The following is a 23570-nucleotide window of genomic DNA, read 5'->3' as shown; positions in this document are numbered from 1 at the left end:
TAGAATGTTCAAACTTGGTGTATGTGTTGATTAGGTCAATGCCTTGATGGAGTTCGAAGATGAGCATTTTCCGCTTAGGGTAAGCAGAGATAAGCAATTTGATTGGTTGATGCTTTGGGACACGATAACTTTTAATTGAGCTAGAATGTTCAAACTTGGTGTATGTGTTTATTAGGTCAATGCCTTGATGGAGTTCGAAGATGAGCATTTTCCGCTTAGGCTAAGCAGAGATAAGCAATTTGATTGGTTGATACTTTGGGGCACGATAACTCTCTTCCTAATTGAGCTAGAATGTTCAAACTTGGTGTATGTGTTGATTAGGTCAATGCCTTGATGGAGTTCGAAGATGAGCATTTTCCGCTTAGGGTAAGCAGAGATAAGCAATTTGATTGGTTGATGCTTTGGGACACGATAACTTTAGTTTTAATTAAGTGAGATTGATGAAACTTGGTGTATAGTTTCATTACAGTAATACCTTGACTAAGTTTGATAATGAGCATTTTCTGCTCAGGGTAAGCAGCAATTTGATTGGTTGATACTTTGGGGCACGATAACTCTCTTCCTAATTGAGCTAGAATGTTCAAACTTGGTGTATGTGTTGATTAGGTCAATGCCTTGATGGAGTTCGAAGATGAGCATTTTCCGCTTAGGGTAAGCAGAGATAAGCAATTTGATTGGTTGATGCTTTGGGACACGATAACTTTAGTTCTAATTAAGTGAGATTGATGAAACTTGGTGTATAGTTTCATTACAGTAATACCTTGACTAAGTTTGATAATGAGCATTTTCTGCTCAGGGTAAGCAGAGCGATACGCAATTTGATTGGTCGAGACTTTGGAAAACAATAACTCTCCTACGTTGATTGTTAGACTATAAGTAAAGATATACTGTTTGATTGTTCAATACTTTGTAAAAGATAATTTGTGATAAATTCATATGTGTCCTCTAATTATTTTCCTATTTCGGCGGGGGACATCAGCCTCACTGTTGGCTTGTTATGACTTGGAACAGCTAAATCCATGATACAGTATTATAAGTTTTGTATATAAAACGTTAGCATGGGGCAGAACTTTATAAAAACCAAACAGCTTCTAATGGTTTTCTGTATTAGATTTTAGTGTATTATAAATGTTTCATTACCGAAAAAAGTAAAAATATGCGACAACTCTTGTTGACTGCCCGGACGATTTAGCTGCTGTGGGCGTATGTTTCGTTGCCTGGCAACCTATCTTTGTGTTTTCTGTTAAGTTTTAATCCGTTTTGTTCGACGAAATATGCAAATAGTCGAAATTAAATGACAGTTGTTGATGTTGATTTAAATTGACCAATAAGTTGTGTTTGCGATGTCACACCTACTTTTCTGTTAATATTTTGTCTGTAAATAGTCTAGAGGTTGCAGTTATTAATAGATTTAGTTCCATTTCGACATGATCCACCAAAGGGTTGTACCTATTTGTATGGGTCTATGCCCAATCCCCAGTGAGTAACTTTATACCTAGGGCAGACGAGCATATTTTTTCGTCCAATCACACCAATTTTTAAAATTGCTCGAAAAAATCGCACGTGTGTCCGTTCACCCCAATGACGATTCTGCTCGCAGATCCATTTACCCGGCCGATCACCCGGTACCTAGCATGTTAGATAATTTCGGTTGGCATATCCACTCGTCTTCTCGTGTCCAGCGTCTATTATCGAGCGATTCATTTTCATAAGCCAATAGGAAACATTATTGAGATCACATGATCTCAAAATGGCTTCCTCCACTGCTGAATTGGTGATTCTTTGGTCAGAAAGGCCTAGCCTGTTTTAGCAGCTACCACAGCAAGCTTACGTTTTGTACAGGTTACTTGATTGACGTAATTTACTTGCTATTCAGACGATCACTACATGTGCCGGCTCATAATCGTCCCTAAAAATATCGCTGGTGAATTTTAATCACTGTGATGAGACGAAAAAAATACACACGTCTGCCCGGAGCTAAAATGAATCCATTGGATTACAATTCTGACATAAAACTAACGTTACATTAATGTTAGAAAACTAACGTTAGATTTATGTTAGAAAACTTATGTTAGATTTACGTAAGCAAACTAACGTTAGATTTACGTTAGCAAACTAATGTTAGATTTACGTTAGAAAACTAACCATAAACTAACGGTTAGAAACCTGACGTAAAATTTACGTTAGATTAACGTTCGATTTGTAACCAATAATACATATTTCATTACTATGTCTGAATTCTGACTATTTATCAATTGTTAGAATGTGCATACACTCGTATGGTTATTTATTTAAGAAGTATTTGAACCGAAAAAAAATGGTTAGAAAACCGTCAATAAATTTACGTTAGATTTAAGTAATTTTCTGACGTAAAAGTAACCATAACCATTCTGACGTAAAAGTAACGTAAATTCAACAGTAGAATTTTACCATTATTGGACGCTAACCAAAATCTAACCATAATGATGTAAACTTAACGTAAATCTAACCATCAATGTTATCTGGGTATAGAGGTCACAATTTTTATTCGATTTTGTTGAAGCTTGAAATCTAAATTGATAATCCAAAGATCTCGGTTCCTTTCGATATTCGCGCATATCGGACCGTAACTTCCTGAATTATGGCCCCTGATTGTACCAAAAATCGTCTTTTTAGCTTGTGGACCCTATAGAGGTCATAATTTTTATCCGATTTAAAAAAACGTTCAATTATATCACCGTTACACAGGACAGCTGTGTTCGAATTTCGTGAAAATCAGCCCAAAACTGACAGACAAAATGGCCGCCCCTCGTTATCAAATAAGGTAAACAAATATGGTATATCAAGGTTGTGGACCCTATAGAGGTCACAATTTTTTATCCGATTTTGTTGAAACTTGAAATGTAAGTTTATAGCCCAAAGAACTCGGTTCCTTTCCATATTTGCGCATATCGAATTGTAATTTTCTGAATTATGGCCCTTGATTGTACGAAAAATCACTTTCTTTTTTGCTTGTTCTCTATCCATCTCTCGAAAATGTGGGCGTATCCTGCCTGGCAGCCACTGGTTCAGACTTGTTTTTTCATAGAATGAAGAAAAGAGATGCTGGAAGTGCACCACAGTTAGGAGATCGAGTTCCCTATGTTATTATAGCAGCACCTAAAAAAACTGCAGCATATCTCAAGTCAGAGGTTAGATATATATATACTGAGCGCCATGGAAAACGCATCACTTTTTTTTCCCAAATATTTTTTTACTCGGTGGTTTGTATGTATAATATTAGACATTTAACTATGAGAATGTATATTTTTTGTATATTTATTACTTTTCTCATAGTTTTATAAGTATTTGTGTATTGTGTACTCAATTTAGTACGAAATAAATATATTATTATTATTATTAATACTATGAACTAATGTTTCACACAATGCTCCCAAACGCAAAAAATATCGGCCCGTGTGCACAAAAAAAAATTGCACGAGATGCACATGAAAGTAATATTCACGTGCAGCATTGTGTGTGAGCCCTTTAACCCGTTAACTGCGTAGGACGTTATAACGTCCTGGACAACTGCCACTCACCGTATGTAGGACATAATATAACGTCCAGGAGGTATTTTCCCCAATCTATTCTTCGAACACGATCTCAGCATGTGTAAGACGTTATATTACGCCTGGTCGAGGAAATCTAATTGGTGGGAGACAACTCTATTTACTGTTAGTTTTAATATGGTTTAAGACCACTAAAATTTGTATTCAGGAAAAAATAGGTCCAAAAATGACGTTTTTTGTCAAATTAATTACGCAATAGGTGGTAGTTAACGTCAAATTAATTACACAGTTAAGGGGTTAAAAGCATGTTTTCAACTTAATGTGCAGTACATCAACTGTGAAACGTCAATCTGTCGTAATTTGTTGTTGGACGTGTGAAGGAATCAAGCTAGAGATGCCGAGACTTACTGAAAATCAATGGAATGAAGCCATGGGAATGTCCAGGGCTGGCATGTCTACACGTGCTATTGCCAGACACTTCAATTGTCATCAGTCCATTATTGTAAGGTTGGTGGAACGTGTTCGAGTTACTGAATCAACACGTGACCGTCAACGTCCTGGTCCACAACGTGTTACAACCCAGGCTCAGGACCGCTACATCCGGGTCACTCATCTGCATGACAGATTCCGCCCAGCAACTCAAACAGGTGCAGCAGTCGTCGGAAGACAAGGACCAGTAAGTGCCAACACCTTATGTGCACGATGACCTTATGTTGGAGCTATCCTCAGGGATCATCACCATCAGCGGCGTTTGATATGGGCTCAAGGACTGGCAAAGTGTGCTCTTCAGTGTTGCAGACTGGGGTGGGGGAAGTGTAATGGTGTGGGGAGGCTTCACATTTCATCACCGGACCACCCTACACATTTGCAGGGGCCCCGTTAATGCTGTAGCCTACCGTGATGATGTCTTGCAACCAATTGTTGTTCCGATGTTTCCAGCGCACCCACAACTTCAGCACTTCCAACAGGATAATGCAAGTGCGCATACCGCCCGTTTTAGTATGGACTACCTGGCTGCTAACAACATCAATGTCTTGGACTGGCCAGCCATGTCTCCGGACATGGCACCGATAGAACATGTCTGGGATGAGATTGAACGCTGTCTGTTGACATTTGATAATAAAAATCTGTTTCCGGTGGATGGAGTTACGCATGCGTGACGAGAGCTTCCGTTGCCAGGGACGCGAGCGGTCAGTGGTGTATAGATACGATGAGGAATGTGGACGGTAATTGATGTGTAGTTGATGAAACGTGATGTTCGATAGTTAGTATATTCAATAATAAACATTGGTAGCAGAGCGTGAAGAATGGCGAATTATAAATTCCCGCCACAATTTGGTGAAAAAATGTTGTACGATACGTGGAAAAATTAACTGAAAATTTGGCAGTTAGTAACGGATTTACCAAAAGAAAAACAAGCGTTAGCGGTCACGCTTTCGCTGACGGGGAAGGCCCGGGAAATCGCCATTGAAATTAAATCTGAAGATCTAAACAAAGATAATGGTATGGAAGTTTTGACTGATGCCCTAGATAAAGTATTTCAACAGGAAACAAGGGATTCTATTTACGAAGCCTACACTAATTTTGAATTGTTTAAAAAAACTGATGAAATGACAATGACTAATTTTATAATAGAATTTGAACAAAAGTATCAGAAAATGAAAAGATATGGAATGGAGCTACCTGACACAGTACTTGCTTTTAGGTTGCTTGATAGGGCAAACTTATCAACACATGAGAAACAGATGGCCATAACAAATTCAACTGATTTAACATTTGAGAGTATGAGATCAGCATTGAAGAGAATATTTTGCAGATCTATTGGGGAAGAAACAGCTTCAAGTAATGGGATTCAAGTCAAACAGGAAGTATTTTATGGCAGACAATTCAATAATTACAGACAGCCATACAATGCTAGTGCAAGTAATAATCCGCAATATGGTTCTAGTAATAGTGCTACGTATAATAACAATAACAATTCTCAATATGCTTCTGGCAGTAGTAGTCCTCACGTTTTTAGTCATCAGAATAAGACACTTAATCGTGGTACTAATCCTATTAATAAATATGGGAAGAGGAGTCGATGTGCATTCTGTCAAAGTCTTTTTCACTGGGCTAAAGATTGTCCTGACAAGAAGATGTTTGTGAAAATGACAGAAGATTTGTCAGAAGAGGATAGTGATACAGAATTGTGTAACATTACTCTATTTACTAACTCTACTCAATTGAATAACTTGGATCAAGAAATATTTGTGATAGAAGCTTTTGGTTCAGCAGTTTTAGATACAGCATGTACCAAAACAGTTAGTGGGGAAACTTGGCTTAACAATTTTCTGAGCAATATGTCTCCTTCTCAGTTGAATAAGGTTAAATGTCGCCCTAGTCGTAGAGCTTTTCGATTTGGGGATGGTAAGATTCTGTATTCCTTCAAATGTGTCACTTTACCTGTTAGAATTGGTCAAGTCATTTGTAATATTGAGGTAGAAGTTATAGAGTCAGATATTCCTTTGTTACTAAGTAAGCATTCCTTAAAAAAGGCTGGAACTGTTTTAGATCTTGAGCATGATAAAGCTTTCATGTTTGGTCAATCTTTGTGTTTGGAATTTACATCAAGTGGGCATTACTGTATTAATGTTTTTGACTTTGAAGAAGAAACCCCTGATAGAAGTGTCTCTAATGAAGTTTTGTTATTGGGGTGTAGTTTATCTAGAAGTGAACTAATAAAGTGTTTAATTAAAATTCATAAGCAATTTGGACATGCTTCTTCAGAAAGACTACAACGACTTTTAAGAAGTGCTGGTACACATGATTCCAAGATTTTAAATCTACTGGAAGAGGTTATAAAACAGTGTGATGTTTGTGCTCGATATAAAAATCCTACTCCAAGGCCTGTGGTGGGATTACCTTTAACCAGTCAATACAATGAGACTGTAGCGGTTGACTTACATCAACTTGGCCCAAATGTTTGGTATCTCCATATGATAGATGAATTTACCAGGTTTAGTGCAGCATGTATTATTTGATCGAAACACAGTTCAGTTTTTGTTAATAGTTTTCTTCTGTTTTGGATTAGTATACATGGAACGCCTAGAAAATTATTTTCAGACAATGGTGGTGGATTTTGTAATAAAGAGGTAAAGGATATGGCTGAAAATTTAAATATAGAGCTGAAGACTACACCCGGATATAGCCCATGGTCTAATGGTTTAATAGAAAGACATAATAAGATATTAACTGAAATTCTTCAAAAGGTTTGTGCTGATATTAAATGTACTTGGGAAATTGGTTTAGCTTGGGCTCTTATGGCAAAGAACTCTCTGATTTCAGTTCACGGTTTTAGTCCATATCAACTAGTTTTTGGCCAAGCTCCCAATTTACCTTCCATATTGGTTGATTCTTTACCAGCTTTGGAAGGTGTGACGAGAAGTGATCCTGTTGGGCAACACATTTCTGCCTTACATTCAGCAAGACAGGCGTTTACAGAAGCTGAATGTTCTGAAAAAATAAGACGTGCCTTGAGAAAACAAACTAGGTCATCCGGTGAACCAATAACTTATGGTGAAAAAGTTTATTATAAAAGACCTGATTCAACAGAGTGGAAAGGGCCAGCAACAGTAATTGGACAAGATGGAGTAGTTGTATTTGTAAAACATGGTAGTTCTTATGTTCGAGTTCATCAGTGTAGGCTAACGAAAACTTCAACGTCAACAAAATGAAATGAAATGAAATGGAGTTTAACGTCCTACTGTTCTGCTCCTAACCTGGGCTAATGAAGACGGGCATACGCCATACAGTGTGCTATGAGGGAAATTTTGCCCGGACAGCGGCACTACGACCTACTCTTATATCGAATTCCAACTGCCAAGGGATCTTTTACGTGCACGCTAATGTGTACACGGGTCCTCGGTTTTTCGTCCCATCCGAACGACTAGACAGCTTTCCTTGTCAGCCCCTCCGTCCTGCAACGTCAACAAACACCGGTACCAATGAAGTTAGTAATTCTTCAACTCAAAATAAACCTGATAAATGGTAATGGTAGTCTGGAGGTATTACCTAATTCTACTGTTAATCAAGATATGTCAACTACAGCTATTGGTGAGAATTTATCCTTTAAACCTGGTCAGATTATAACATTTAGTATAGACGATAATGAGTGTAAAGCTGAAGTGATAAGTCGTGCAGGCAAAGCAACAGGCAAACATAAAAACTGGTATAACATTAAATATTTAAGTCCAGTAAATGTAGATGGTAAAGAGATTTCTATTAACTTAGATACTGTTGATAACTTAAAATTACAGATAAATCATAGAGAAGATGATAAAGAAGAAAGTGATGACAGTCCTGAAATTGCAGAAAATGTTATGGTTAATGAAGATGTTGACTTTACCCGTGCTAAATTAGATGAATTAGAAAGTTGGAAAAGGAATGCTGTCTATGTTGAGATAAATGATAATGGCCAGAAATCTATTTCCACAAGATGGATATGTACTATGAAACAAAGAGTAGATGCCTAAGATGGAATCAAACCAAAAGCAAGGTTAATCATTAGAGGTTTTGAAGAAATTGATCATGAACTAATACCAAAAGATTCTCCTACTTGTTCAACTGAAGCTCTGAGAGTAATTCTGGCTATATTAGCACAAAAAAGATGGATTCCACACTCCATGGATATAAAGACGGCGTTCTTGCAGGGATCAGAATTGCCGAGAGATGTTTTGATAAAGCCTCCTATTGAAGCTAATTCTACTCCTGGTAAAATCTGGCAGTTAAAGAAATGTGTATATGGTTTGGGAGATGCGTCACTATACTGGTATAACAGAGTACGAGAAGTTATGATTGTAAATGGTGGTAAAATCTCGTCAGTTGATCCTGCGGTATTCTACTGGTATTATAATGGTCGGCTGGAAGGTATTCTTGCTAGTCATGTAGATGATTTTGTATGGGGTGGCTCAGTTGAATTTCAGAGTAAAGTTATAAATAAAATTAGGGATACTTTTATGATTGGTTCTGAAGAGGTTACGGCATTTAGATATTTAGGAACTGAAATTAAATTATATGATGGTTGTATTCTTCTAAGACAGGAGTATATTAATAATCTGAAACCAGCTAAAATTGATAAAACTCTAGACAGGTCAAGTAAATTAGATGATGAATATTTAAAGTTATATCGATCTAAAGTTGGTCAAATTTTATGGGTGGCAAGACAGAGTAGACCAGATATTATGTTTGATGTCTGTAAGTTTGCTGCTAATGTTAATAAATCTACAGTTCAAAATTTGTTTGAGATTAATAAATTAATAGGAAAGTTGAAATCTGAAGGTGTTTGTCTAAAGTTTCAAAATCTTGGAGAAGAAAATGATTTAGAATTGGTAGTGTTCAGTGATGTCTCTCTTGGTAATTTGCCTGATGGAGGAAGTCAAGGTGGGCATTTTATTATACTTAAGGGAAGAGATGGTAGTTTTTCTCCTTTATGTTGGCAGTCCCAGAAAATCTGTAGAGCTGTCCGGAGTACATTTGCAGCTGAAACTCTAGCTTTGACAGATGGTTTAGATAACGCTGTGTTCTTATCAACTTTATTTATTGAAATAACAAAAGGACATCATTCAATACAAGGATTGCCAATTACATGTGTAATAGATAATAAATCATTGTATGAAGCTATAAAATCTACAAAGTTTACTGTTGACAAAAGACTAAGACTTGAGATTAGTGTTATAAAAGAACTTATTGAACGTAAACAAATTAAGAATATTTATTGGTCGTCTTCAAAATTACAACTTGCATATTGTTTAACTAAAAAGGGTGCTTCTAGTTTCCAGTTGATAAAAAACATAAATAATGGCGTGTGGAAATTAGATAATTTAGAATAAACTTTCATATGTTGGATGTTGTGTAAATACCAAACTGTAAATGTGTTACTGTTTGAAGTTTATTGGTTAAAACTTTAATCTTAATTTATATATTGGTGATGGTGATACAAAAACTTTGTATATAAGTTTATTTGATGAGGGGAAGATTGTTGACATTTCATAATAAACTTCCGTTTCCGGTGGATGGAGTTACGCATGCGTGACGAGAGCTTCCGTTGCCAGGGACGCAAGCGGTCAGTGGTGTATAGATTCGATGAGGAATGTGGACGGTAATTGATGTGTAATAGATGAAACGTGATGTTCGATAGTTAGTATATTCAATAATAAACAGTCTGTATCGGAGACCACAGATGCACACCATTGCTGCTTTAGAAACTGCTCTTGTCCAAGAATGGAACAATTTGCCCCAGGCCTTCTTTCAAACATTGGTTAATTCCATGCGACGTCGCTGCACAGCATGCTTAAGATCCTGTGGAGGACACAAGGGGTACTGACGTCTGTGTCGTACTTTTGGTTTTGACCCCTCTGACTTTGTAGCGTTGATTACAGATTAAATATCCATAAGTGTACAAATGTGTTGTTATTGATGTGTTCCCATTTGAATATTGTTCACAATAAGAAGCAAAATAAATAAGATATGTTTACAGGATCATTTTGTTATACGAAAAACTAAGTGATGCGTTTTCCATGGTGCTCAGTATATTAATGTTGAAAGAAACTCTGTTGTTCCATACTTATAATGTCACATTTTTCTAATAAAAACAGGGTCATTGGTCCTGTGACAATTTCTTTATTAAAACATCAACGTAACTAACAATTCGTCAGTGAAGTGTCAAAAGGGTGTATGTAAGAATTTCTAAAGATTAAGAAATAGAACCTTTTGCATTTCAAAATTTCCACAAATCAAGATACATTTGGACACATGATACCCAGAACAGTTCTAATTGGCGTGGAGATATACAGCTTAGACAAAAATGTACATATTAATTGGGCGAGTTTAAAGTTACAATTTCATATTTTCTAAGAAAGTCAAAACATAATTATTTCTATGTCTTTTGCTCAATAGGTTGTCAACTCACTATTATACGTTCATTGGTGTCATTCTCACACTTAAAACTCATTTACACCTGAAATAATAACACAATTACCTCCCTTGTTTTCTATTCTCCACCATGGATTAGCTATCCTCAAACGTTTGAATTTGAAGTTGAGAATGATATTTTTGCCAATTTCTCAACTGGCAATAGTGAATTATAGGATTAATAGGATTATTCTTTAACAAGATAGGACTGTTTTGGCTTTATTTTAGTACATTTTATAAATATGAAATTGTAACTTTAAATATGCAAAAAAGGGTATTTGACTAATTTCCCAAGATGCACCCTTTTGACACTTCACCGAGAAATTGCTGTTGATGTTGATTAGCAGATTGTTTTTTTAAGCCCACATTGAAATGTGGTTGTATATTGCCTTGCCCTCGTCTGTCCGGATTGTGGACGCTCTAGGGGCTAAAGTTAATAGCCGATTGACTTTAAATTTATATACAGTGTTTAAGGCCATGAGACGAAGAAGCCTATTGATTTTCAGCGATTCAGTGTTTAAGGTCATGATCAGTCAAATGAAATAGCATAATGAACTAACTTGGCTTTGATATACTGAAAGTTAACTCACTCACCGTGTTGAAATCTATAACCAATTGTTTATAAAAAATTTGCCACAAAAGTAGTTACTAATATATGTTTCCTCTTACTTATATAAGATATTGTAAAATTTATGTGATTATTTATTATTTACAGGATCCAATTTATGTATTAGAGAATACTATACCTATAGATACACAGTATTACCTAGAAAACCAGTTAACTAAACCATTATTAAGAATATTTGAACCTATATTGGGTGAAAAGAAAGCTGAATCTGTCTTATTACGTAAGTCAAATACATTACACACTGAGAAATAGGTAAGGTGTGATCTGCATGTTTGCTGTATATAAATCTAGCTCTGATGGTTGATTTGTACGTTTATTGATAAAAAAAAGTAAAATTAGGATTATAACTCCTCATTATCGCATTAATTTACAAGGGTGAGAACTAGACTGAAAGGTGAGGGCACAGTACATTTTTATACGCCCACATTTTCATGTGGACGTATATTGTCGTCGCCCCTGTCCGTCCGTATGTCTGGACGTCTACAGGTCACAATTCTTATCCGATTTTAATGAAACTTGAAATGTTAGTTTATAACCCAAAGATCTCGGTTCCTTTCGATATTCGTGCATATCGGACCGTAACTTCCTGAATTATGGCCCCTGATCGTACGAAAAATCACGCTTTTAGCTTGTGGACCCTATAGAGGTCGTAATTTTTATCCGATTTAAAAAATCGTATTATTATATCACCGTTACACCCTAAGGATTGCTGAGTTAGAATTTCGTGAAAATCGGCCCAAAATTGTCAGACAAAATGGCCACCATTCGTTCTCAAATAGAGTAAAAACATGTGGCGTTTTTGTGAGTCGATTAGATTAGGTTTTGATTTGCTAGTACGATTTGGTATGATTTCGATTTGATTAGCTATGGTCCACAAATGTGAAATTTGATAATTACGATTTGGTAAGATGGCTGCCATCACGGACACCGATCAGAAAAAAAAATTGTCTCTGCTAATTATTGATGACTTGTTAAAGACAAATGAAGGTTATCTACGCAAAAAAGGAAAAATGGTTGCCGTTAGAAACAATCTCCTATGTCCAACAAGTTCAAGTATTTTTGGGAAAACTGAAGTGACAAAACATGTAAAAAGTGTCCTGAGAAAACCTAGGATCGAGGAATATATTGAAAAAACTGTAAATGAATAAAATTGCTTAGAGGTGATCTAACATTCTTGTGGACTATAAAGTTAACATTAAACCCGTCACATGCGTTTTAAAAAAAACACATTTTTTATGGAGAAAAACAACAATAAGCATTAAAAATTACTTACGACGTTGAACATCCGCCATTTTGAAAAAGTCAAATCTAATCGCCTAAACACCTCCTGGGACGATTAGGTCTATTTGCCTAATCAGTTGAGTTAAATCGTCTCACAAATGTAACGATTAGCATAATCAATTGGTTCACAAATGCGTATAATAGCTAATCGGTCAAATCTAATCGGTTCACAAAAACGCCTATGGTATATCAAAATTGTGGACCCTTTAGAGGTCACAATTTTTATCCGATTTTCTTGAAACTTGAAATGTAAGTTTATAACCCAAAGTTCTCGGATCCTTTTGATATTCGCAAATATCGGACCGTAACTACCTGAAAATCGGCCCAAAATTGACAGACAAAATGGCCGCCATTCGTTCTCAAATAGCGTAAAAACATGGTATATCAAGGTTGTGGATCCTATAGAGGTCACAATTTTTATCCGATTTTCTTGAAACTTGAAATGTAAGTTTATAACCCAAAGATCTCGGTTCCTTTCGATATTCGCAAATATCGGACCGTAACTTCCTGAATTATGGCCCCTGATTGTACGAAAAATTGCATTTTTAGCTTGTGGACCCTATAGAGGTCATAATTTTTATTCGATTTAAAAAACCGTATTATTATATCACCGTTACGCCCTAAGGACGGCTGAGTTCGAATTTCGTGTAAATCGGCCCAAAATTGACAGACAAAATGGCTGCAGTTCGTTCTCAAATAGCGTAAAAATATGGTATATCAAGGTTGTTACACCCTAAGGACGGCCGAGTTCGAATTTCGTGTAAATCGTCCCAAAATTGACAGACAAAATGGCTGCAGTTCGTTCTCAAATAGCGTAAAAATATGGTATATCAAGGTTCTGGACGCTATAGAGGTCACAATTTTTATCAGATTTTGTTGAAACTTGAAATGTAAGTTTATAACCCAAAGATCTCGGTTCCTTTTAATATTCGTGCATATTGGACCGTAACTTCCTGAATTATGTCCCTTGATTGTACGAAAAATCGCGTTTTTAGCTTGTAGACTCTATAGAGGTCATAATTTTTATTCGATTTAAAAAAACGTATTATTATATCACCGTTACACCCTAAGGACGGCTGAGTTCGAATTTCGTGTAAATCAGCCCAAAATTGACAGACAAAATGGCTGCAGTTCGTTCTCAAATAGCGTAAAAAAATATGGTATATCAAGGTTGTGGACCCTATAGAGGTCACAATTTTTATCCGATTTTGTTGAAACTTGAAATGTAAGTTTATAACACAAAGATCTTGGATCCTTTCGATATTTGCGCATATTGAATTGTAATTTCCTGAATTATGGCCCTTGATTGTAGGAAAAATCACTTTCTTTTTAGCTTGTTCGCTATCCATCTCTCGAAAATGTGGGCGTATCCTGCCTGGCAGCCGCTGGTCTGTACTGGCCGTGTTAATTAACAATATGGGTTAACAATGAATGACACTGTGTGTATTGCTTAATTGAGGTGTTTTCTCGATAGTTGTTATAACTGCACTAAAAGGGTTAAATCAGGGACCAGTAAGCTTTATCATGTAAACATGGGTTTATATGTGCTATAGTTATTGTCCCCCGCCTTGGTGTCTATAAGATGAATGCCTTGATGGAGTCCCCTGTCTGTCTCTGTCCGTCCGTCCAACACACTTTTTGGGACACAATAACTCTCTTTCTAATTGAGCTACAATGTTCAAACTTGGTGTAGGTGTTTATTAGGTCAATGCCTTGATGGAGTTCGAAGATGAGCATTTTTGACTTAGGGTAAGCCGAGATAAGCAATTTATTGGTTGATGCCTTGGGACACGATAAATTTAGTTCTAATTAAGTGAGAGTGATGAAACTTGGTGTATAGTTTCATTACATCAATACCTTTGATAATGAGCATTTTCTGCTCAGGGTAAGCAGAGCGATAAGCAATTTGATTGGTCGAGACTTTGGAACACAATAATTCTCATTCTAATTGAGTTAAAATGTTCACACTTGGCATAGGTGTCTATTAGATGAATGCCTTGATGGAGTTTGAAGATGAAAATTTTCGGCTTAGGGGAAGCAGAGATAAGCAATTTGATTGGTTGATACACATGAGACACAATAACTTTAGTTCTAATTAAGTAAGGGTGAGGACACTTGGTGTATACCTTGACTAAGTTGGATTATGAATATTTTCTGCTGAGGGTAAGCAGAGTGATAAGCAATTTGATTGGTTGAGACTTTGGAACACAATAACTTGCGTATATCGAACCGTAACTTCCTGAATTATGGCCCCTAATTTTACGAAAAATCATGTTTTTAGCTTGTGGACCCTATAGAGGTCATAATTTTTTCTGATTTAAAAAAAATGTTTTAGTATGTCACTGTTACACTTTGTGTAGGCGTTCATTAGGTGAATGCCTTGATAGTGTTCTATGATGAACATTGTCTGCTTGAGGTCAGCAGAAACTGAGCAATCTGATTGGTTGATGCTTTGACGCACGATAATGAAGTGAGAGCGATGGAACTCCAAATATAGATTCATTATATCATTACATTGTACTTTGACTAATTTCGATGGTGAGAATTTTCTGCTTAGGCTAATGAGTGATAAGCAATTTGATTGGTCGAGACTTTGGAACACAATAATTCTCATTCTAATTGAGTTAAAATGTTCACACTTGGCATAGGTGTCTATTAGATGAATGCCTTGATGGAGTTTGAAGATGAAAATTTTCGGCTTAGGGGAAGCAGAGATAAGCAATTTGATTGGTTGATACACATGAGACACAATAACTTTAGTTCTAATTAAGTAAGGGTGAGGACACTTGGTGTATACCTTGACTAAGTTGGATTATGAATATTTTCTGCTGAGGGTAAGCAGAGTGATAAGCAATTTGATTGGTTGAGACTTTGGAACACAATAACTTGCGTATATCGAACCGTAACTTCCTGAATTATGGCCCCTAATTTTACGAAAAATCATGTTTTTAGCTTGTGGACCCTATAGAGGTCATAATTTTTTCTGATTTAAAAAAAATGTTTTAGTATGTCACTGTTACACTTTGTGTAGGCGTTCATTAGGTGAATGCCTTGATAGTGTTCTATGATGAACATTGTCTGCTTGAGGTCAGCAGAAACTGAGCAATCTGATTGGTTGATGCTTTGACGCACGATAATGAAGTGAGAGCGATGGAACTCCAAATATAGATTCATTATATCATTACATTGTACTTTGACTAATTTCGATGGTGAGAATTTTCTGCTTAGGCTAATGAGTGATAAGCAATTTGATTGGTCAAGACTTTGGAACATAACAACTCTGCTTTTAATTGAGATAGAATGTTTAGACTTGATGTAGATGTTCATTAGTTCATTAGGTGAATGTCTTGACTGAGTTCAGTGACTAACATTTCGAGCTGAAGCTGAGCAGAGCTAATCAATTTCATTGGTCAATGCTTTGGGACAAGATAATCTTGATTCTATCTGATAGAGAGTGATGAAACTTAGTGTATAGTTTGTTTGCTTGATACTTTTGAAAAAAATATAAATGTGCGATTAATAAATGTGTGTCATCTATTTATTTTGGGATTTCAGCGGGGGATATCAGCCTGGGATATCAGCCTCACTGTTGGCTTGTTTGTGTTTGATACAACAAGGTATACGTGTACTGTTTATATTGCATACCGCCTGACGTGTATAAATGAACCTGACGAACACACTAAACTGAGTTTACCATATGTCTGTACATTCTACTCTTTTTGTTCTGAACATTTTATTGTTGCTTCTCGAAATTAGACGGGTTTCACCGGTGCCACGTTACCCTTGAACTTATGTCACTTCTGTTGCCGCATTATCTGTGAACTTATGTCACATCCGGTATCAATGAAACCGTTAAACAGATTTCCACATAAGCATTGCACAAATAGACGCAGAATCAACAATGTGTTACATATGTCAAAAATGTGATCCTGACAAAATTTGTTACTAACTTACCGATAAGTTAGCTAACTTTCTAATGGGAAATTGAATTGGGAAAAAAATCTATAAAAGTCATCCTGACAAAATTGTTTATTTTATGTCCATTGGAATCAAATATCAAAATTGTTAAACGAATAATAAATATAACTCAATGGATTATGGCCCCTGATTGTACGAAAAATCCCATTTTTATATGCTCATATTTTCATGTGGACGTATATTGTTGTCGCCCCTGTCCGTCCGTCCACAATTGTTTGTGGACACTCTACAGGTCACAATTTTTATCCGATTTCAACAAAACTTGAAATATAGGTTTATCTCCCTAAGATCTCGGTTCCTTTCGATATTGGCATGTATCGGATCGTAACTTCATGGATTATGGCCCCTGATTGTATGAAAAATCGTGCTTTTAGCTTGCGTATATCGAACCGTAACTTCCTGAATTATGGTCCCTAATTTAATGAAAAATCATGTTTTTAGCTTGTGGACCCTATAGAGGTCATAATTTTTATCTGATTTAAAAAAAATGTTTTAGTATGTCACTGTTACACCATAAGGAGGCTTGAGTTCAAATTTCTTGAAAATCGGACCAAAACTGACAGACAAAATGGCCTCCGTTTGTACGCAAATAGTGTAAAAAATATGGTATATCAAGGTTGTAGACCCTGTATAGATCACAATTTTAATCCGATTTTGATGAAACTTGACATGCATGTTTATAACCCAATCATCTTGGTTCCTATCAATATTTGCTCATATCGAATTGTAACTTCCTGAATTATGGCCCTTGATTGTACGAAAAATCATGATTTTAGCTTTTGGTCCTTTAAAAAAAAAAAACGTGTGAATATATCACCAATACACCCTAATGATGGTTGAGATCAAATTTCGTGAAAATCAGACCAAAATGGCCGCTCCTCGTACGCAAATAGTGTAAATATATGGTATATCAAGGTTGTGGACCCTCTAGAGGCAACAATTTATATATATATTATGATTTTGATGAAACTTTAAATTTATGTTTATATCACAAAGATCTTGGTTCCTATCGATAATCGCGCATATCCGAACGTAACTGCATGGACTATGAGCCCTGATTGTACGAAAAATCCCTTTTTATATGCTCACATTTTCATGTGGACGTATATTGTCGTCGCCCCTGTCCGTCCGTCCACAATTGTTTGTGGACACTCTACAGGTCACAATTTTTATCCGATTTCAACGAAACTTGAAATATAGGTTTATCTCCCTAAGATCTCGGTTCCTTTCGATATTGGCATGTATCGGATCGTAACTTCATGGATTATGGCCCCTGATTGTATGAAAAATCGTGCTTTTAGCTTGCGTATATCGGACCTTAACTTCCTGAATTATGGCCCCTGATTTTACGAAAAATCATGTTTTTAGCTTGTGGACCCTATAGAGGTCATAATTTTTATCTGATTTAAAAAAACGTTTTAGTATGTCACTGTTACACCATAAGGAGGCTTGAGTTCGAATTTCTTGAAAACCGGACCAAAACTGACGGACGAAATGGCCTCCGCTTGTACGCAAATAGTGTAAAAAATATGGTATGTCAAGGTTGTAGACCCTGTATAGATCACAATTTTAATCCGATTTTGCTGAAACTTGACATGCATGTTTATAACCCAATCATCTTGGTTCCTTTCGATATTTGCGCATATTGAATTGTAACTTCCTGAATTATGGCCCTTGATTGTACGAAAAATCATGTTTTTAGCTTTTGGTCCTTCTAAAGGTCACAATTTTTATCCGATTTAAAAAAAAAAATGTGTGAATATATCACCTTTACACCCTAATGAGGGTTGAGATCAAATTTCATGACAATCAGACCAAAACTGCCAGACAAAATGGCCGATCCTCCTATGCAAATAGTGTAAATATATGGTATATTAAGGTTGTGTACCCTCTAGAGGCCACAATTTATATATGATTTTGATGAAACTTTAAATTTATGTTTATATGACAAAGATCTTGGTTCCTATCGATAATCGCGCATATCCGAACGTAACTGCCTGGATTATGGCCCCTGATTGTTCTAAAAATCACATTTTGAGCTTGGGTTCCGCTAGAAGTCAATATTTGTATTCAATTTTAAAAAAGGTTTAAATATAACACCGTTGAGTTCGAATTTCGTAAAAATCTATGCAATAGGAAGGATGTGTGGACCCTCTAGAGGTCACAATTTTTATCCATTTTAATGAAATTTAAAATAGATGTTTATGTCCCTTCCCATATTTGTGCACTTCAGACCATAACTATCTGGATTATGGCCCCTTATTGTAAGCAAAATTGCTTTTGATTTAATTTATTCTCTATCCATCTCTTGGAAAAAGTGGGCGTATCCTGTCTGGCAGCCGCTGGTTTGTGTACCCCATGCTGAATTCACAGTACCCTACCATGAATAAAAAACATGAAATATGAATTTACTTTGCAAAGTTTTCGTGCTTTATCAAAAATGACCGGTAGTGAAAATTTTGATGTGGAAGCCCTGGTATATAAGGTCTTCATTTTCCGAATCAGTGCATAACAGTATAATATTAAACCCCATTTCATTTCGTATTTGTTTCAGATGGTGATCACACAAGAACTAAGACTGTTTTAACATCTAAATTAGGTGGTTTAGCAGGTTTTACCAAAAAACGAAGTACATGTCTTGGATGTAAAACTCCTGTAGAGAAAGAAAGTAAGAGAAAATCTCTTCATTAGTTTTTATACGCCCACATTGAAATGTGGTCCTATATTGTCCGACGTCCACAATTGCTAGGGGCTAAAGTTAATATCCAATTGACTTTAAATTAATACACAGTGTTTATGGTCATGAGACGAAGAAGCCTATTGATTTTCAGCAATTTCTGATTATTATTGCCAGAGTTGTGGCCCTTGATCACTTTGAAAAATCTGGTGACGCTCTGGAGGCTAAAGTTCTTATCCGATTGATTTCAGATTGATACACAGTGTTTAAGGTCTTGAGACGAACAAGTATATTGATTTTCAGTGAATTTGTATGACTTGAACAGCTAAATCCATGATGTTAAAAGTTTTGTATACTAAATGTTAGCATGGGGCAGAACTTCATAAAAAACAAACAAATTTTAATGAATTTCTTGCGTTAAAAGAAACTTGTCTGTATACGGCATGCATTGAAATGTGGTCGTATGTTGCCGTCGCCTCTGTTTGGCTAGAGGCTAAAGTTAATATAAGATCGACTTTAAATTTATATACAGTGTTTACGGTCATGAGAAAAAGACGCCTATTGCTTTTCAATGATTTCGATAATTACTGCCAGAGTTATGACCCTTGAAAACTTGAGAAATCTTGTGGGCGTGCAAGAGGCTAAAGTTAATATAAATTTATACACAGTGTTTAAGGTTACACTGAGAACTACTAAGGGGTGAATCTGTACATGGCCCTTATTGAAAACTACGTCTGTGGCGTTATCTGTACATCTATCGAAAGAAAATTAATTTCCCGATTATTACTCGGCATTACCGTCTTAAAATTGTAAACAAGGATAAGAAACTATCTGAGAGGTGAGTTAATTAACACTAGGGGTGAAAAAGCCTGTGACGGTGCGTTTTCTGAAGAGATGTGTTAATTAACCGACCGGTAAAAAAATGAATGTCGTACGGAAAGGCGAATGTAATGTCGTCATTTATAAATACCCAGCACTCAGCGCCCACGGGAATCTAGAAAGTAAATCCAGCAAAAACTATTTTCTACAACCAAAATATATTACTGCTTTATTACTAAAAAGACGCACACTGACCGTTTCACATTTATTAGAATTATAAAAACGTACCCTGATGGGTAAATTGTGTGTCTTACCTTCAGTAACAATATCCATAAAACAGAAATTTCCATATTGATAAATAATATGACACAACCAACCGAACAGTGGTAATTTCCACACAAATGAGATATTTAAATTAGAATTACTTTACCTTTTCACGAAATTTATATCGCATACATTCCAACGATCCTCATTCCAAAACTTTTGATTAATAATAGTCGTTTTTATGCCATTACAGAATTGTCCCATGATATAACAAATCAAAGAAGCGCATACGCCCGAATTGACACAAAATCATTTTTATACGCCACATGGAAATGTGGTCTTATATTGCCGTCCATCTGTCGTCCACAATTCCTTGAATTGAATGTAAATCAATTTACATACATTCATATTACATTATTGTATGCGTTGCAACCCATTTGTCAAAATTTCTAGGTCCCAAATATTAACGACTTAGCTCCTTTAAATTAGTAAAACGAACAAGCCTATTGAGTTTCAGCAAATTTCCGTTAATTACATCTCATGTTATAGCCCTTGTTTAACTTTGTTGAGTCTTGTGAACGCTTGAACAGCAAAAGTTGTCACGTAATCTGTATAAAATTCATATGCATCATTTAAAATAGTGAAATAAAGAAGCCTATTGAATGTCAGCAATTTCCGTCAATTACTTCAGAGTTATGGCCCTTCTTTTACTTTGGTGAACATTCGAACGACAAAAGTTATCATCCGATCTGTATGAAATATATATGCATTATTTGAATTAGTAAAACGAAAAAGCCTGTTGAATTTCAACAATTTCTGTAGATTACTTTCAGAGTTACAGCCCTTATTTTAGTGAACGACGAAAATTATAATGTCATCTGTATGAAATTGTCTATTAAATTCCCCTAATTACCTGCAAAAGAATAAATATGTGACAACCCTTGTCGACTGCTCGGACAATTTAGCTGCTGTGAGCGTATGCTTTGTTGTGCCTAGCAACCTATCTTTTGAGGCTTGTCTTCTATTCTTACAACTATACCTGGCGATCATACTGCATACCATATTATATATAGTCACACTTCTTACAGAAAAGTGTGCATTTAATAAAATCAAAATATTGATCTTAATCTATGGCACAAAATGCAATGTCGCCATTTGTAAATATTGCACAGGTAGGCCCCAATTTGAATATCCCCAGGTATAAAACAAACAAGCCAGATTTGCTCATGTAAATATACTGATTTTCGTAAATACATGTATACTTAATCTCGTCTTCGATAAGTTCTTATTTATGTCTTCAAATTTGTACCATATAACCGGATTCCTGATCCAAAAGAAACTAGACCTGCATGGCAGTGCTGAATCGCTGGGCTATCAAACGATACTTTTGATCTGGTAATATCCAATGGAGAAATCATGTTTTTTGGCAAAAATCTTCATTTTTTTGCATTTTTATACGCCCACATTGAAATGTGGTCGTATATTGTCGTCACCCCCGTCCGTCCGTCCGTCAGTCCGGCGTCCACAATTGCTTGTGGACGCTCTAGAGGCTAAAGTTAATATCCGATTTACATACAGTGTTTAAGGCCATGAGACGAAGAAGCCTGATGATTTTCAGCGATTTCTGATAATTACTGCCAGAGTTATGGCCCTTGATCACTTCAAAAAATCTTGTGGACGCTCTAGAGGCTAAAGTTAATATCCGATTGACTTTAAATTTATACACAGTGTTTAAGGTCATGAGGCAAAGAAGCCTATTGATTTTCAGCGATTTCCGATAATTACTGCCAGAGTTATGGCCCTTGATCACTTCAAAACATCTTGTGGACGCTCTGGAGGCCAAAGTTAATATCTGATTGACTTTAAATTTATACACAGTGTTTAAGGTCATGAGGCGAAGAAGCCTATTCATTTTCAGCGATTTTCGATAATTACTGCCAGAGTTATGGTCCTTGATCACTTTGAAAAATCTTGTGGATGCTCTAGAGGCTAAAGTTAATATCCGATTGACTTTAAATTTATACAGTGTTTAAGGTCATGAGACGACGAAGCCTATCGATTTTCAGCGATTTCCGATAATTACTGCCAGAGTTATGGCCCTTGATCACTTCAAAAAATCTTGTGGACGCTCTAGAGGCCAAAGTTAATATCCGATTGACTTTAAATTTATACACAGTGTTTAAGGTCATGAGACGAAGAATTCTATTCATTTTCAGCGATTTTCGATAATTACTGCCAGAGTTATGGTCCTTGATCACTTAAAAAAATCTTGTGGATGCTCTAGAGGCTGAAGTTGATATTTAATTGACTTTAAATTTATACACAATGTTTGAGGTCATGAGACGAAGAATCCTATTGATTTTCAAAGATTTCCAATTAATTACTGCCAAAGTTATGGCCCTTGATCACTTTGAAAAAGTTTTAGTGTATTATAAATGTTTCATTACCGAAAAAAGTAAAACTGCCCGGACGATTTAGCTGTTGTGGGCGTATGTTTCGTTGCCTGGCAACCTATCTTTTCTCAAAATATCAGATATTTTTGCGACTACTTCCGGTTTTTGGATCATTGTCGGGATAGCTTTAACAAGTTGTATAGATACTTAACTTCCTGTGCCAGAAGTGTCAGAAACATCCATTTAGTAGTTTTCGAAAAAAAAGATAAATAAAAGAGCATTTTCAATAATTTCACTATTTTTCAACTTTTTTCAAAGATTGAGGCCATTTTTGGACCACCTATATTATTTCAATGCTTTTATTTTTGGATTCACACCCTAGACCACCGATAGGACTCTGGTTAAGAAAAGTTTAAGAAAAATCGTCGGCGTCATTTTCGAGAAAAAGGCGTCTCAGAATGCACCAAAACGGAAAATACTAGATCTTCCGCGTACCATAATTTATTTCCTGACGAGTGATAACAGATACACGGCCGAATTTCTGCTCACTAATAATTCTTTCCAAGACCACAAGTTGTTATATGGGACTGTAAGAGGATACCTGACAATTCAATAAAATAATTGAATGTCATTAGATAAGAGAACACGAGAAAAATAGAAATAGTCCGTACTTTCCCTTGTTTAAATTCATTCTATACCTTATAAAAACATGGTAATGCACGGACTTTTTCTGTTTTTCTTTCGTGTTCACTTATCTAGTGGCAGTCAATTCTTTTTATGAATTGTCAGATATCCTCTCACAGTCTCACACAACAACTTTTGGTCTTCCGAAGGTTTATTAGTGAGCAGAAATTCACCCGTATATCTGTTATCACTCGTCACTTCAGTCAGTTATATAGAGAGATGGCTCGTGTTTTCCTTTGGCGTTCATCACTTCCTATTCAGGAAACCTGTATTACTCGGCTATCGTAGCAATGATCTCTGTTTTAAAATTATATTTGGAATGTGTTGAACCAGCTCTATCACATATGTGATAATGACTGGCACCA

General features: G+C 36.0%; 1 protein-coding gene across 2 annotated transcripts in view; it reads left to right on the top strand.

The window, feature by feature from the left end:
- The window catches only part of LOC130013266 (DNA polymerase delta catalytic subunit-like), a 281681-nt gene that overhangs the window by 240823 nt on the left and 17288 nt on the right, over positions 1-23570 (top strand). For both annotated transcript variants that reach the window (XM_056102083.1, XM_056102082.1), the window contains 3 exons: positions 3068-3170; positions 11197-11329; positions 18923-19036. In XM_056102083.1, coding sequence (XP_055958058.1) covers positions 3068-3170; positions 11197-11329; positions 18923-19036 — 350 coding nt within the window. The remainder of the gene's footprint in view (positions 1-3067; positions 3171-11196; positions 11330-18922; positions 19037-23570) is intronic.

The sequence above is a fragment of the Patella vulgata genome, chromosome 6 (genome assembly GCF_932274485.2).
Source record: "Patella vulgata chromosome 6, xgPatVulg1.2, whole genome shotgun sequence".
NCBI classification, from domain to species: Eukaryota; Metazoa; Mollusca; class Gastropoda; family Patellidae; genus Patella; species Patella vulgata.
The sequence above is the reverse complement of the archived record's forward strand: the minus strand, read 5'-3'. Positions and strand labels throughout refer to the sequence as shown.